The 15,085-nt window shown below is 44.2% G+C and overlaps 1 protein-coding gene across 1 annotated transcript; it reads right to left on the reverse strand.

Moving 5' to 3' along the window:
* Positions 1-1,762: 1,762 nt before the first annotated feature.
* On the reverse strand, positions 1,763-14,615 carry LOC136626196 (glutathione S-transferase omega-1-like). Its single transcript, XM_066601032.1, has 7 exons — positions 14,497-14,615; positions 14,338-14,397; positions 7,412-7,520; positions 6,575-6,797; positions 4,902-5,003; positions 2,835-2,941; positions 1,763-2,036 (listed from the first exon to the last, which is right to left on the reverse strand). The coding sequence occupies exons 2-7, from the start codon at positions 14,366-14,368 to the stop codon at positions 1,880-1,882; spliced, it is 729 nt and encodes a 242-aa protein (XP_066457129.1). The 5' UTR covers positions 14,369-14,397; positions 14,497-14,615; the 3' UTR covers positions 1,763-1,879.
* Positions 14,616-15,085: the final 470 nt, after the last annotated feature.

A 15,085-nucleotide genomic window follows, 5' to 3' on the forward strand; every position in this document is an offset into this window, starting at 1 on the left:
ACCAATATGTTACAGGGGTTGTCCAGTTACTGGATAACCCATTTTCAATAGGATCCCCTGGGGTAAAATGATAAATAGAGATACTTACCCCTCCACCAAAACGCTGTCATGAGAGGGAACACATGTGGCTAAAGGATGTCCTGAACATATTGCTGAGCTGTCATTGTCCCTCACGGTCATTGTATGCGATGAACCCCCAGACCATCACAACAGCAGTGTGCTTCCCGGACAATTAGATGATCCTCTCTACTGGTAGACTATTGAGGCGGTCCTTAGCATGGCTGACTTGTGTGCATGACCTCACACATCCACTGGTCCCACCACCTACTAACAGTCTGGTCAGAACAGCCCATGTGGCGGGGAATTCGTTGATACAATCATCCATCTTCTTGTATTCAAAAATCCCCCCCATCAAACCATGTTGACTGAGTGAAATCTCTTTGATTGTGTCATAGGGGCATCTAGTGGTCAACGAGCTCTACATAAGTGGAACAAGAGGTCACTACACACACGGAGCTTCTGAGAGCCTTTTTATAGACCAAGGGTGGCCCATTTTTAGGCCTCAGGTGAAAAGACCATTCTATTCTTTGCAGCACCAGCATAATTCTGATTGATTTTCATCAGTTTTATGTAGTACTTGGGTTTTTTACCATCTTCTGAGTATTTTATAAATTGGAAATAGAAAAACAGTAAGTTTTTAAAATTGGGTTTCTCTGCTCATCTGTGAATGAAATGTTTAGTTCTTGTTCCCATTCAAATGCAAATCAGCATCTTCGATATTTTAGAGAGGTCTTTAGGAACCAGTTTTGGAGAAATAAAGTTCATTAATTAGGTCAATCAACGCAGAAAATGTCCGCAGCATACTATGTCATTGATTCACTGATTTTATAGTCCTTATCTCTAATTTCAGGGCTTTTTATCAACGTAATAAACTTTTCTTTAGGGTGCATTCCCACGAACGTATATCGGCTCTGTTTTCACGCCGAGCCGATATACATTGTCCTCGTGTGCAGGGGGGGAGGATGGAAGAGCCAGGAGCAGGAACTGAGCTCCCGCCCCCTCTCTGCCACCTCTCCGCCCCTCTGCACTATTTGCAATGGGGAGAGGCGGACCGGGGACGGGGCTAATTCTCAGAACTTAGCCCCGCCCCGCCTCTCCCCATTGCAAATAGTGCAGAGGGGCGGCGAGGGGGCGGGAGCTCAGTTCCTGCTCCTGGCTCTTCCATCCTCCCCCCCCCCCCCTGCACACAAGGACAGCGTATATCGGCTCGGCGTGAAAACTGAGCCGATATACGTTCGTCTGAATGCAGCCCCCGGGATTGTGTTCCCATCTTATAATAGTAATTGAGATAGAGATGGACATTTGTCAGGCCAAATACCAATCCTTTTTTTGGGGGGGGGAGTTTTATGCTAATGGAGAATTGAGAATGTTAGGGCTGTACTTGCAGATATTCAGAATAAGGGCTTAATCAAAGGAGCACAGCTTAGCAATAGCAGCGAGTTTATTAGTGCATGAACCAGTGTTTTGGGTTTTTTTTACTATGCAAGTTTGAAGAAAAAAAAGTGGGAAAATAGGTCCTGCCCTATCTTAGAAAAACTACAAGCAAGAAAGATAGGGCAAGTCTTGTTAATACTAGTCGTCCCGTTTTGCGGCCGTGATGATCACAGCTGTAAAATGGGACAAAATCACGGTTGCCTGAAGAAGCCCTAAATTGATATTATTAAGTTTATGCCATTTTCTTAAGTAATGATTTGTCAGAAGATTGTAAAGAGATTGAAACCTTTTTTATTTCCTGCAAAAGCCTCTTTTCAATCAATCTTAAAGGTTTTAAGGCACAGAAAATGGCATTGAAGCCGAGATCATACAGTTATTGATGACTTTAGTCAAGGCCATAATCAACCGCATCTATACTGCCCTGAAAATATAATGGCATAAAGCCTGACATAATTTGTGGCTCAATAAAGGTCTCTTTCACAGCTGGGTCCTGCAGCATAAGTTTGATCCAGGCTTTGATACGTGGCGTCTTCTCCAGGTACCTAAATAAGTAAAGATAAATTAGTGTGGCTATATTCATGCCCATTTAAGACCCCAAATCATCGACTGCATCATTGTCATTCTGTCAACTATTGCTGTTCATCTTATTGGCTGGGTGAGAAAATCGTCCCAATTTTCACCAAATCGGATTAGGTAGGTCTGAACCAATTTTTGGTCAAAAGCACATGAAAATCTAATATCTCATAATGCCTGCTACAGAAGTCATTGTGTAGCCAATCAGCAGCCAGAGGGCCTTGATGATATCACCAAAAGTGTCCTTCATCTTGCATATGAGTAGCAGTTGCATTGGATGCCTGCACCACATGACCTAGCCATATATAACATAGGTACAGTGCAACCAGCGGCCGTTCTACAGAGAAGAAGCGTCACGTTTATATGCCTCTATAACACATGGTCTGTTAGTGTCAGATATTCTATTATCAGGACCTTGAGCACAGCATTCCCCATGGCCACAGAGATGCATCTGTAATGGATTGCAGCTCTGTGGGTCATAGCGGACGGGCAGAAAGCCGCCACAGCAGTACCACCACCAGTGGCAGGGGAAGTCTAACAGAGGGTGGCATAGTTTTTTCAGCCTGTCGCAGCCTGCAGCAATTAAAGTGTAGGACTCTCAGTCATAGGCAGCACTTCTTCATGATGGTCAATAAGTTCTGAAGGCCAAGAACGACCAACGTGATACTAGATGGGCATTTATAACACATTGGCCATTTAGTGTATCATGCCATAATAATATACAAGTTGTGGCATAAATATCGTAACAAAGAGATATTTTCGCTTACTCTGTGACATCACATAAATAAAGCCGGTCAATCCAGGGCCACATCATGTAATCTATCATAGACACCGTTTCTCCACCGAAGTAAGGGGTGTTCTTCTTGGTCAGTTCCTGTAAATAGAAATTAAAAAGATGGAATAGAAATGATTATAAAGTGAAAAGAAAATTGGTGGTGTAGATAAAAAAAATTAATAATATGCTTTAGAAAATCTGTTCACATACATGTCATGGCTTCTGTTCATAATGGATACCATGACACTGTGTCGGATCTATCGTATGACCACTCCCAGCAATGCCCAATGGACACCACTAATTTACAGTGCGGTCTGTTGGGTTCCTATCATGGTTGTTGTCCAAGGTACCTATAACTAATGCCTTAAATGGAGACATTTTAGTGTCCACATTAGTGCCACTACACCCAGAACCCCACAGGCTATTGAACACCCACGCCCGTAACACAAGATATAGAAAAAATGACAGAAAACAATGATGGCATTGAGAAGTTTGTATAAATTGTATTACTTTTCATTATACAGAGTGTCCCATTCACTGGAGGGCAGTTAAATTGGCTATAACTCCAAGACTAATGAACAGACTTTAATGAAGTTTGGTCAAAGCATACTTTACTCAGTGAGAATCAGGAAGCCCTCATAACATTTTTGTCAAGTGCTCCCTAACCCTACTGCCGACATTCAAATGGAAGCAGTCACCGGCAAGGGAAACAGAATAGCTAGTCTGGACAGCTAGCATGACTGTCTCGCTCGGCATACCATGGCATCCCGACAGCCATGTTTTGCATTGCTTTCAATGAGAGCCATGGCTGCAGTTACAAGCGCCGGCCACTACATGGAGGTCAGTGTGGGGGCTTCCACTCCGACCTCTGTGTATTTGCGGTGCTGACAGCATGCGCCCGCTCAGCTGATCGGTTGGGATCCCAAGCGATGGACCCCAGCCGATCAACTATCGATGACCTATCCTGACGATAGGTCATCAGTAGTATTTCCCTGGAAAACCCCTTTAACACCGGCTAATTTCAACAGGATTGGGTGACCCGCCTCACCTCCAACATGACCATGCTTCAGATCCGAGCACTTTTTGGGGACCAATTCATTTTTAAGGGATTTTGGTCATCGAAATCACCTGATTTGACCCCTCAAAACTTTTTCTTGTGGGGCCTCTGGAAAAAGAAAGTTTACTGAAATAAGCCACAAGCTATCAAAATATTGGAATTGAGCATTGTGCAACAAAATGCTGCATTGAAGCTGGACATGCAATATAGAGCATTGGCTTTAGGCATGCTTGACCGCATATGTTGGATACTTCCAACCCATGTTATGAACAGTTCCTGATTAGAGATGAGCGAGCATGCTTGTTGCTCAGACGAGTAATCAGTTACTCGAAAAGACCGATGCTCGCTCGAGCATCAGCCTTAAATGAGCATGCTCGCTCATCTCTAATCCTGATTCGTATTGAGTAAGGGCTCCTGCACACTTGCGTTTTTCTTCCACGTTTTTTTCACGCAATATCGATGCGCTTTTTTCACGCGATTGTCAATGGGACTTTCTAATGTTAAAAACGCATCGCAAGTTGGTGCTTTGTAATTTTTGTGCGATGCGTTTTTAAAATTAGAAAGTCCCATTGACAATCGTGTGAAAAAAACGCAGCGATATTGCGTGAAAAAAAAGCGCAAGAAAGACGCAAGTGTGCAGGAGCCCTAAGGTATAGTTTGACTACATTTCATTAAAATACACATTTTCATTAGTCTTGGAATTATAGCAGATATTTCCGGGCCTCCTACGAAGATGACCCCATGTACAAATAATAAACTTTACTTGGTGAAACCTGTCTATCCCTCAAATCAGATGGATAATGAGTTATCAGGATATTAATCTTATGCTGGTTGTTTTCACACAGCGGGAGATTCTAATAACAGGATCAATTCTTAAAGGGGAAACTTTCTTCGGTCCTACTTTTCAGTGTGGTGCACCAAATTAAGGATGACAGAAATTTTATGGATCAGGACCTGCATGCCACAGAAATCTCTAGCTGAATGATTATAAAATTGAATTACCTCTTCAAGCATTTTGAATTTCTCAAAAAAACTTTTCTTCAACTCAGTGATATCTTCATTTTTGTTCTTGGCGCAAACAATTGCTAACCATGAAGATGTGATCTGAAGTAAAACATATACAAATGTTATACTATAATTACACACATAGAACCCGTTTCAGTCTAAACAGTATCCGTCTACTTATCTGGGAACCATGTTAGGCAAATTTATTGGTAGAAATTAGAGATGAGCGAGCGTACTCGGAAAAGCACTACTCGCTCGAGTAATTTGCTTTATCCGAGTATCGCTGTGCTCGTCCCTGAAGATTCGGGTGCCGGCACGGAGCGGGGAGCTGCAGGGGAGAGCGGGGAGGAACGGAGGTAAGATCTTTCTCTCCCTCTCTCCCGCCCGCTCTCCCCTGCTCCCCGCTGCGACTCACCTGTCAGCCGCAGCGGCACCCAAATCTTCAGACCCGAGCACAGCGATACTCGGATAAAGCAAATTACTCGAGCGAGTAGTGCTTTTCCGAGTACGCTCGCTCATCTCTAGTAGAAATATAAAGGTTTTTCCATAAAGTTGTTACGCTCCCAGTCAACTGGACTGTCATATACACTGAATGGCCAATGTATTTGGAGACACTCATCTAGTAGAGCATTGGACTTCAGCAAATCGGCATGGCATCCGTTCACAGAAATGACAGAAGCCAGGGTGAGCTAAGAAAACATTCCCGGCACCATTACTCCACCAGCTTGAATTGTTGACACTTGACATGAAGGGTTCCTAGATTCTTGCGCCAAATTCTGATCCTCCCATCAGCATGGATATAGAAATCTGGATTCATCTAACCAGATAATGTTTTGCCACTGCTCAGTAATCCACTTTCTGAGCTCTTTTGCCAACTAGAGTCTTACCTTTTTGTTTCTCACTTAATTGTAAATAGCAGACTCTTAGGCCCCTGCACACAGCAGGCCCGGCTTCCACATGCAGAATCCGGCCCTGGGAGCAGCGCCATCTACGCGTACTTGTACTTTCACTTTTCATTCTGTACTGTGGATGGTTGCATGGCAAGCCGTCGGACATGCGCAGCACTGATTATTTTTTAAACTCCTGCAATTCCAACGTCACTGTCTAGCGATAACGTGGAATCCGTCATTGTGGAAGGGCCATGGATTGGACGGCTTCCATTGACTTCAATGGAAGCCATGCGCACAGAGTTCCGTGGAAAAATGGAGCATGCTGCGATTTTTCCTCCACTTTCAGAACCGCAATTTGTATCCGCAAATGTGCAGGAAGAATCAATTTTCCATGGCATGCTGTGGGCTCTATTTGCTGCGGATCCATGGTGCGGACGCATGCCGCGGATTCCGTAGCAAATATCCATCCCTGGACAGGAGCCCTTACAATGACACAAATAAGAAGGCCCGATAGAGTCTCCTGATGTGGCGCCTTTCTCCAACAGCCTTTGCTTGAGCAATCTGAACTAATGGCCAATTAGGAGGTCGCTATGTTGCCAATGTTGCACCTTAGACTGCATCAAGAAAGCTAAGTCTTAACTTTGAGGAAAGTGTGGTGCTAACAAAATGATCGATGACCTAATAACCTGTAACCACCACTGTCAAAAAATATACACCTTGCAGCTCACATGACGTGAAAGTCTAACTGGTAAGTTCACCTAAAATCTCCAAAGTTCTTACCGTATTGAAATGTACCAGAAGCATCTTCTGTTCCGCTTTTTCATAGGGATCCTCCGGGTTCAGCTTTTTCCCAGGATAGGCTTCATCCAGGTAATCACAGATTATTTGAGAGTCGAAGATTATTTTACCATCAGGGGTTTCTAGAGAAGGGACCAATCCCAGAGGATGTTTCTCAAAAAACCAGTCCGGCTTGCTCTTTAGATTAATGTTAACGACTTCATGTCTGGACAGAGAAAGAACCAGTTGGTAAAGGAAAATCAATCATGCTTCTAAACATGTGTGATGGATAACCAAGAAGAATGCAGGAGGAATGAACAGAAGAAGATTGGCGCTGCTGATTAAGGGCGAGCACCCACTGGCGTTTGCGTTTTCCGCGGGAACAAAACGCAGCGTTTTCGCCGCGTTTCCCGCGATTTTTCTGCACGTTTTTCGCGGCGTTTTCGCGGCTTTTCCATTAATTTCCATGGAGAAAAATAAGGACACATATGCAACTGACAGTTCCTATGTTAAAAACGCAAACGCAACGCAAAAAAAACGCCAGTGGACAGGAACACATGTTATCTCTATGCTTGTGCAGGAAAAACGCAAAACGCAGGTAAAAAAAACGCCAGTGGGTGCTCGCCCTAAAGGTGTCAAGGAGGCTGGAGACGATGCAATGTGTTTCAATGCCGGAATGCCAAATCCCTCACCCCACCAAACGCTTAGAGATTTTAATTGATCCCTGGTTTTTCCATCACCACTTTCTTGCACCTTGAGGTTACAGGGTATTGTAATAGCTTTACAGCAATTATAAAAGTTGACTAGTAGCTAAGAACATTCACACAATAAGGAGCCTACTTGATTCCTTTGCAAATCAAGACAAGCCGAGTTCTTTGGACATAAGGACAGAATCTCATGCTGTAAAGTCGAATTACACCATCTGGTACTGGTCCTGGATCAGCGCTGCCTGAAACAAAATATATTCATTTAATATGCAGATAGAGATGAGCGAACGTGCTCGGCCCCGCCCCTTTTTCGCCCGAATACCGCGATTTTCGAGTACTTCCGTACTCGGGCGAAAAAATTCGGGGGTCGCCGTGGCGGCGCGGGGGGTTGCAGTGGGGAGTGGGGGGGAGAGGGAGAGAGGGCTTGGGGGGGAGAGGGAGAGAGGGCTCCCCCCTGTTCCCCGCTGCTACCCCCCACGCCGCCACGCCTCTCCCCGCCCCCCGGCGCACCCGAGTACTTTTCACCCGAGTAGTGAAGTACTCGAAAATCGCGGTATTCGGGCGAAAAAGGGGCGGGGCCGAGCACGTTCGCTCATCTCTAGCAGATAGCAGAAAAGTAGATAATTAAATAGGTCTAAAAAAGAGTCCGGATGCGCATCCGCAAATCGCGTGACCAGGGCCGACAATTCGCCGAAAAATCTGCAGCTAGCAGCATTTTCGGCGAAACTGGCCCGATCAAAGGAGCGCTGTCCGCCCATTGAAATACAGCCGGCTCCATTGAAAGCAATGGGCTGCCGGCGAGCGCAGGATGAATTTTCAGGAAGGGCTTAAAGGGGTTGTCCCGCGCCGAAACGGGTTTTTTTTTTTTTCAACCCCCCCCCCCCCGTTCGGCGCGAGACAACCCCGATGCAGGGACGTACAGAAAGCTCACCGGAGCGCTTACCTTAATCCCCGCGCTCCGGTGACTTCTATACTTACCTGTGAAGATGGCCGCCGGGATCCTCTGCCTCCGTGGACCGCAGCTCTTCTGTGCGGTCCACTGCCGATTCCAGCCTCCTGATTGGCTGGAATCGGCACGTGACGGGGCGGAGCTACACGGAGCTACACGGAGCCCCATAGAGAACAGGAGAAGACCTGGACTGCGCAAGCGCGGCTAATTTGGCCATCGGAGGGCGAAAATTAGTCGGCACCATGGAGACGAGGACGCCAGCAACGGAGCAGGTAAGTATAAAACTTCTTATAACTTCTGTATGGCTCATAATTAATGCACAATGTATATTACAAAGTGCATTAATATGGCCATACAGAAGTGTATAGACCCACTTGCTGCCGCGGGACAACCCCTTTAAACATATAAGCCCTTCCCTGAAAACCATCCAAAAATGTGTAAAAATAAAAAATATATATATACTCACCTTGTCTCTGCAGACGGAGTTCAGCCGCGGCCGGCCGGCAATTCTCCTGAACTGCTCTGTGTAGTATTCAGCAGGCGGGGATTTAAAATCCCCACCTGCTGAATGGGCTGCCTCTGATTGGTCACAGCCCTCACCAATCAGAGGCAGCTCTCACACACCCATTCATGAATTCATGAATGGGTGAGGGAGTGCTGCCTCTGATTGGCTGAGCGAAGGGACCAATCAGGGGCAGCTCTCAGCTGTCATTCAATAGCTGTTGCAGCAGTGGCAGAGAAGAATGATCTGTGTAGTATATGTTCCCAATGGGGTCGGCGCTGCTGCCACCGGCCCCATTGAGCGCATATATAGAACACAAGTAATTGCAGGCGCGATCTGCGATTCGTCGTGTCCTATAATTTATCGCATATCCACATAACATGTGACCGATCCCATTGCAAAGCAATGATTCTATATATGCGCAGATCGCATGCGCATCCACAAATCGCGGCAAAAAACGGTCGTCTGACCGAGGCCTGACCCAGAAACTTGCACAAAGAGGTTGTCACTCCCTTTCATCGCCACAAAAGAAACCCTAGTTTTGTTATTTTGGAGATCTAAAGGTGGAAAAAACCATTATGTCCTAAAAATGGATACAAACCGTACAACTCTGAGATGATCCCAGGGTTGTGGGCACACTTGAGAATGTGGCATTGATCTGCACACACAAAAGGGATGGTGCCTTTGACTACCCACCTACTAGCTATCACTCCATACCAGTCCAACAAGGGGTTCAAGTGTTTGTCTCATAAACAATTCCTTTATTATGAAAGACATCTGGTTCTGTTTCTCAAGAAACCTAACATACAGACTATGCAGGAGACTGGCTTCTTATATCGGAAGTCTTGTCAGATTGTGCTGCTGGAGTGTGTTGTTCTACAGGGTTCCATGAGCACACCTTCACAGGTGAGGGATAGTTTAGCTGGCTGGGTGTGGTTTGCTCTTGCCAGCTAATCCCCTGAGTCTTAGCTCATATATAAATACAGGCCCTGTCAGTGTCTGTTTGGTGTCCAGGGTGAGCAGTCATGTTTCCTTCTGTGTTGCAGCTTGCTGTGTGACTTGTGTCCTGTTACCTTTGGAGTACTGCTTGCTGTGTAAACTATGTCCTGTGTTGCTGGATCATGTGTCTCATTAGAGTAGGGACCACGACACACGAGGACCCTTGATTGCTGGGCTCGCAGCTTAAGTGACTTGGCCAATTCACAAACTAATCCCTCATATTTATATTTCAGCTATTCCATCTGCTTTAGTGTGTGGGGATGTGTGGCAAGTGTGTTGTCGGTTTGTCCTAGGTTATGGCTGTCCGTGGGTCCAGTCCGCAGTATGCAGTTCTCTGTCCAGTTGATGTTACTGTTAGCACGTCCAGTCTGAAATCCATTTTAAGTCTCTGTGTTTGTTGTTTCCAGTGACTCGGGCACGTTCGTGTGGGCCTGGTGCTTATTTGCCCACACGAACGTAACAAGTCTAGAAAATTTAGGTTCTTGCGATCACAGAAAGCAGGCAAGTAACTTAAGAGTTTAGAATGGGTGGTTATGTAGAAATTGTAATAAGATAAAGTTATCTGTAGTAGATTGTTTGATCCGGGGAATTAATCCATTGATCTACATTGAATGACCGTTTTATAAGAGACATCCTTCTAGTAGTATGCAGGATCTCCTCTATCCTTCAGAACTAGTTTGGAACAATTGACCCAATTTTCCAAAAATAAATTGTGAATTGAGACGACACGATCTCGATTCCCATTAAAGTCAATGGTAGTAAGATTCAGGTTCACTATTTTGGCCTCCAGAAGGTCCCCAATGCAGCCAAATGCCCCCAAATTGCATGGGAATACAGTCACATATCTAGGGAACACCTGGCTCCCCCAAAAAATTGGTAGGAAAAATTGTGTACAGTGGTGTAGGGTTATTCAAAATCGCTCATCTCTAGTCACTCAGAGTATGGAGGTGTCTCTGAAAATAAAAAAAAAGGCCCACATAAGTCTGCTAGACCAAAACATATGTCAAGAAAGACAGCAGGTATGCTACTTTCCTTTTTTAAAAGAAAAGTTCTATCAAGTGAAAAGAAGACACAAACACAGGCTTCTGCCAAGAAATCAGCGCTATAGCTCTTGCCTGTGTGTTTAAAATTGTTTTGTTTTTGGGAGAGTGGAAATGGGAAATAGGAAGAGGAAACATGGTGGAAGTAGGAGATAGAAAGAACTTCCTGTAGAAACATTAGAGCTATAGCTTTTAATAGTGTTTTTTTAAATATATTTTTGTCTTGGGAGAGTATCAGGTTCATCACATTGGCCAGGCAAGGCATGTGTGAGAGATTGCCAAGACAAAAGACCGACCAGCGGGTTGACCTCATTGTCACAGATGACCTTGCCTGGCTTCAGATTGTGCAGGGTCAGCCACACTGGGTTTTGTGAGATACTAATATTGATGCTGATGTAGAGGGTGTTGAAAGGTGGTAGGAGACATTGGAGGTAGAGAAGGAGGGTGAAGAGGGGACAGACATGGATGAATGTTCCCCAACTCTTGGGGGTACCATGAAATGTGGACCACCACTTTGGGCTTCACGCCCCTCCTGCAGGACATTGACCCAGTGTGCTGTTAAAGATATGTAATGCTCTGGCCATGCTCAGGGACACATCACTCATGTGGCAGGGCAGGGAGGGCTTTTTTGGCAAAGAAATGGTGGCTGGGCATCTGGTACAGTGGATTAGTATGGAGCATCACGCTGTGGAATATGTTTGTGTCCCCTAGCTTAAAGGGAAGCATTTCCATCACCAGCTGCTGTGCACTGCTTGCATTCAGGCTCTGTGCTTGTAGATGGTTGGGGTGGTAATTTTTTTTCTTTACGCTCCCATAGCTGGGAGATGGAGGGCTGGCTGCTGACCTTGGGTTACCAGAATCAGAGTATTTATTTCCTCTGTTTGTGCTTTTTGTTTACAGGAGACCATGGGTGGGTACATAATGTACGTAACAATATAATACGGAAAACTCAGAACTTTGAAAGACATGTGATAACAGAAACAGAGTAACTTTTGGTAGACTGAGTTGAGGCACTGCAGTGCATTGAATACTCTGCCAACTATTTACCCCACACTACAGAATTGTTTTTCTGTTGGCATATACACTTTCAGTATCCCCCACACTATACAGCAGCTACTGTCTGCTATGCTGAGCTGGTAACACTGTGCCTATATTATAGACTAGCTGATATACCCGGCTTCGCCCGAGTTAATTTGGTACTGGTGTTTATCTGGTGTTCACACGGAAAATCTTATGAAGTCGTGGTTACTTTAGAGATACCGAGTAAAAAAATATGTTCACCATTTTGCATGGTTCTTTGCGTTACCCCGGAAACACCACGTGGAGGTAACCATGCGATGTTTCCTTTATATAAAATGACATCAGGAAGTGAGAGAATTAGATTTCATACGAACAATTTGGACGCTTATTCTTTTGCGCTTAGAATTGAATAATCGAGTTAGGACCCATTAGCTTTTCCTATTTATGACATAATCAATGCTCGTGCCAAATTTCAAGTTTCTATGACACCCGGGAAGTGAGAGAATTAGATTACGTACGTAAAATTTGGATGCTAATTCTTTTGCGCTTAGAATTAAATAATCAAGTTGGGACCCATTCGTTTTTCCTATTTATGACATAATCAATGCTTGTGCCAAATTTCAAGTTTCTATGATATCGGGAAGTGAGAGAATTAGATTACGTATGTAAAATTTGGACGCTAGATTCCCTAGGTAAAATTTGGATGCTAATTCTTTTGCACTAGAATTGAATAATCGAGTTGGGACCCATTAGATTTTCCTATTCATGACATAATCAATGCTCGTGCCAAATTTTAAGGTTCTATGATATTGGTAAGTGAGAGAATTAGATTCCGTACGTAAAATTTGGACGCTAATTCTTTTGCGCTAGAATTGAATAATCGAGTTGGGACCCATTTACTTTTCCTATTTTGGAGATAATCTATGCTTGTGCCAAATTTAAAGTTTCTACGACATCTGAAAGTTGGAGAATTAGTGGTGAGTCAGTCAGTGAATCAGTGAGTGAGTCAGTGAGGGCTTTCGTCTTTATATATATAGATGGCTGGGCATGTGATGCTGGCATCCCACAAACGTATTGCCCATATGCAACACGGAGGACACATTTATTGCCATCATCAAGGCCCTCAGCCTGCTGATTGGCTGAAAGCTGACCTACCTTAGCATGCATTATGGGAAAGTTGATTTTCCTGCAATTTCCACCAAAAATTGGGTGGGGCTGATCCAATCCAATTTTGTAAAAATTGGTCTGATTTTATCACCTGGCCGATCATGATGAGCACCACTATTCAGAACCTCAGAAATTTCTTGTGATGTCCATCCACATGTATTATAGTATCAAGAGCATGTTCCCCACACCATTTCTCCACCTCTACTAGACTGAACTGTTGACATGGGACTGGAAGGGTTCATCAATTTATGCTGCTTGTGCTAAATTCTGACCCTACTATCAGCATGGTGTAATAGACATCTGGTTTTATCTGACCAGTCATCCAATTTTTGTGCTCTCTTGCCCACCGGAGTCTCGCCTTTCTGTTTCTTTTAGACAACAATGGTGCTGGAACTGGTTGTCTGTTGTTATAGTTCATCTGTGCTAAGGAATGGCAAGTTGTGCACCTTCAGTTTGTCAGAATGATTCTTGACATCCTCCTTTGACCCCTTTCTCGACAAATTGTTTACATCCACAGGATCCCTTTTCACTGTATGTTTTTCCTTACTAACAACATTCCCAGTATACTCTGTAAGACTGCCCTTGTTGCCCAAAGTAACCAATCAAAGTTTTACTGTCGTAGTCATCACTAGGAGGATATGTGTCAAAATGGCTGCCATCAAAGACATGGTTTCATAAAATCTTTAGTGTTTACACAGTAACAGATAAATTGGCCGTGCAGGGGGTGGCAATAGTGAACTTCTTTCTTGGCCTTCACGTTCCCCAGACTTTACACCTTGTGATGGTTTCCTCTGGGGGAGTCTACATGCCCACCTTTCCACCAAACATGCACGATCTGTGAGGACTCATCATGTGATACACTACAACGTATATGGCAGGAACATGTCTACTGGCTCCATGTGTGTGGAGTGACAAAGGGGGCCGCATTGATCACCTTTGATGGGGAGAACATTTTTTTAAGTTGTGTAACAAAAGTTTTTGAGTTTGTTTCCATTGATATCAAATTTCTTTATCTGAGTGTCATTAAATGTGAGTTTTATTAAAGTGTTCTAAATCAGGAAGATCATTTGTAATAACCCTGTATTTAGTGCCAGGTATGTTATCATGTATGAGATTGATTACCCACCATGCCCCAGTCATTATGCAATATTCAGGCATGTCGTCAGAGTTTATAGAGTTTATAGAGCGAGTCAGTGCAGTCAGGAATCATGAAAGAACTTGGAAAAAACTTTTTGTCAGCCGCCACTAAAATGTCCGTCAGTGTAACCAGATCTGAGCAGGGTCACAGGAAATATCTCTATAAAGAAGGAATATGTGCCCATTAACCCTATAGAACCCATTAAGAATGAGAGCAACATGTTCCTTTAAAATCTCACACTTACCTTTGGCCAAACTCCTCTGTGATCGGCTCATTGCTGCAGACGGTCTGTCACTGGAAATCCCTGTATAAGAAGCACAGAGTACATATATACACAGTATGAAACACCAGTGTATACAGTGCAGCTGAGCTGAGTGTATATTGTATAAGCAGCCTGACATACCAGTTGGAAGCCGCTCGTCCTGCAGCCTGTATCTAAGTGTCTATACCCGTTCCCTCCCCTACCAGTTAGAGATAAACCATTAACAGACAGCTCCTCTGGGCGGAGATTTGTACAGAGATTATTACATAACAACCTCATGTGGTTGAATACAGTGAAGGATATAGTATTAGCCCTCCCTCACACAGGCGTTTGCAAAAACACTGCTTTTTTATTTAACACTGTGTTGACTGCGTTTTTAGCTGAAAACGCAGCCAAGGAAGCTGATAATGCTGATAACTCACAAGAAACGCCCTAAAACAGTCACATGACCACACAGGGGCCATTTTAGAGAGCTCCTTTCAGTGCTAGCTTTGGTTTTGCAAAAAGGACAGAGGGACGGAAAAAAGGACAGAAAGACAGAAAAAAGGAACAATGAAAAAAAGGAAGGATAGATAAAAGGACGGAAGGACGGAAAAGAAGATAGAAGGACGGGCAAAAAGGATGGAAGGACGTAAGGAAGGAAAAATGGATGGAAGAAAAAAAAAAGGGACAGCAAAAAGGACAGAAGGACAGAAAAAAGTATCGAAAGATGGAAAAAAGAATGGAAGGA

Source organism: Eleutherodactylus coqui, chromosome 4, assembly GCF_035609145.1.
Source record: "Eleutherodactylus coqui strain aEleCoq1 chromosome 4, aEleCoq1.hap1, whole genome shotgun sequence".
NCBI classification, from domain to species: domain Eukaryota; kingdom Metazoa; phylum Chordata; class Amphibia; order Anura; family Eleutherodactylidae; genus Eleutherodactylus; species Eleutherodactylus coqui.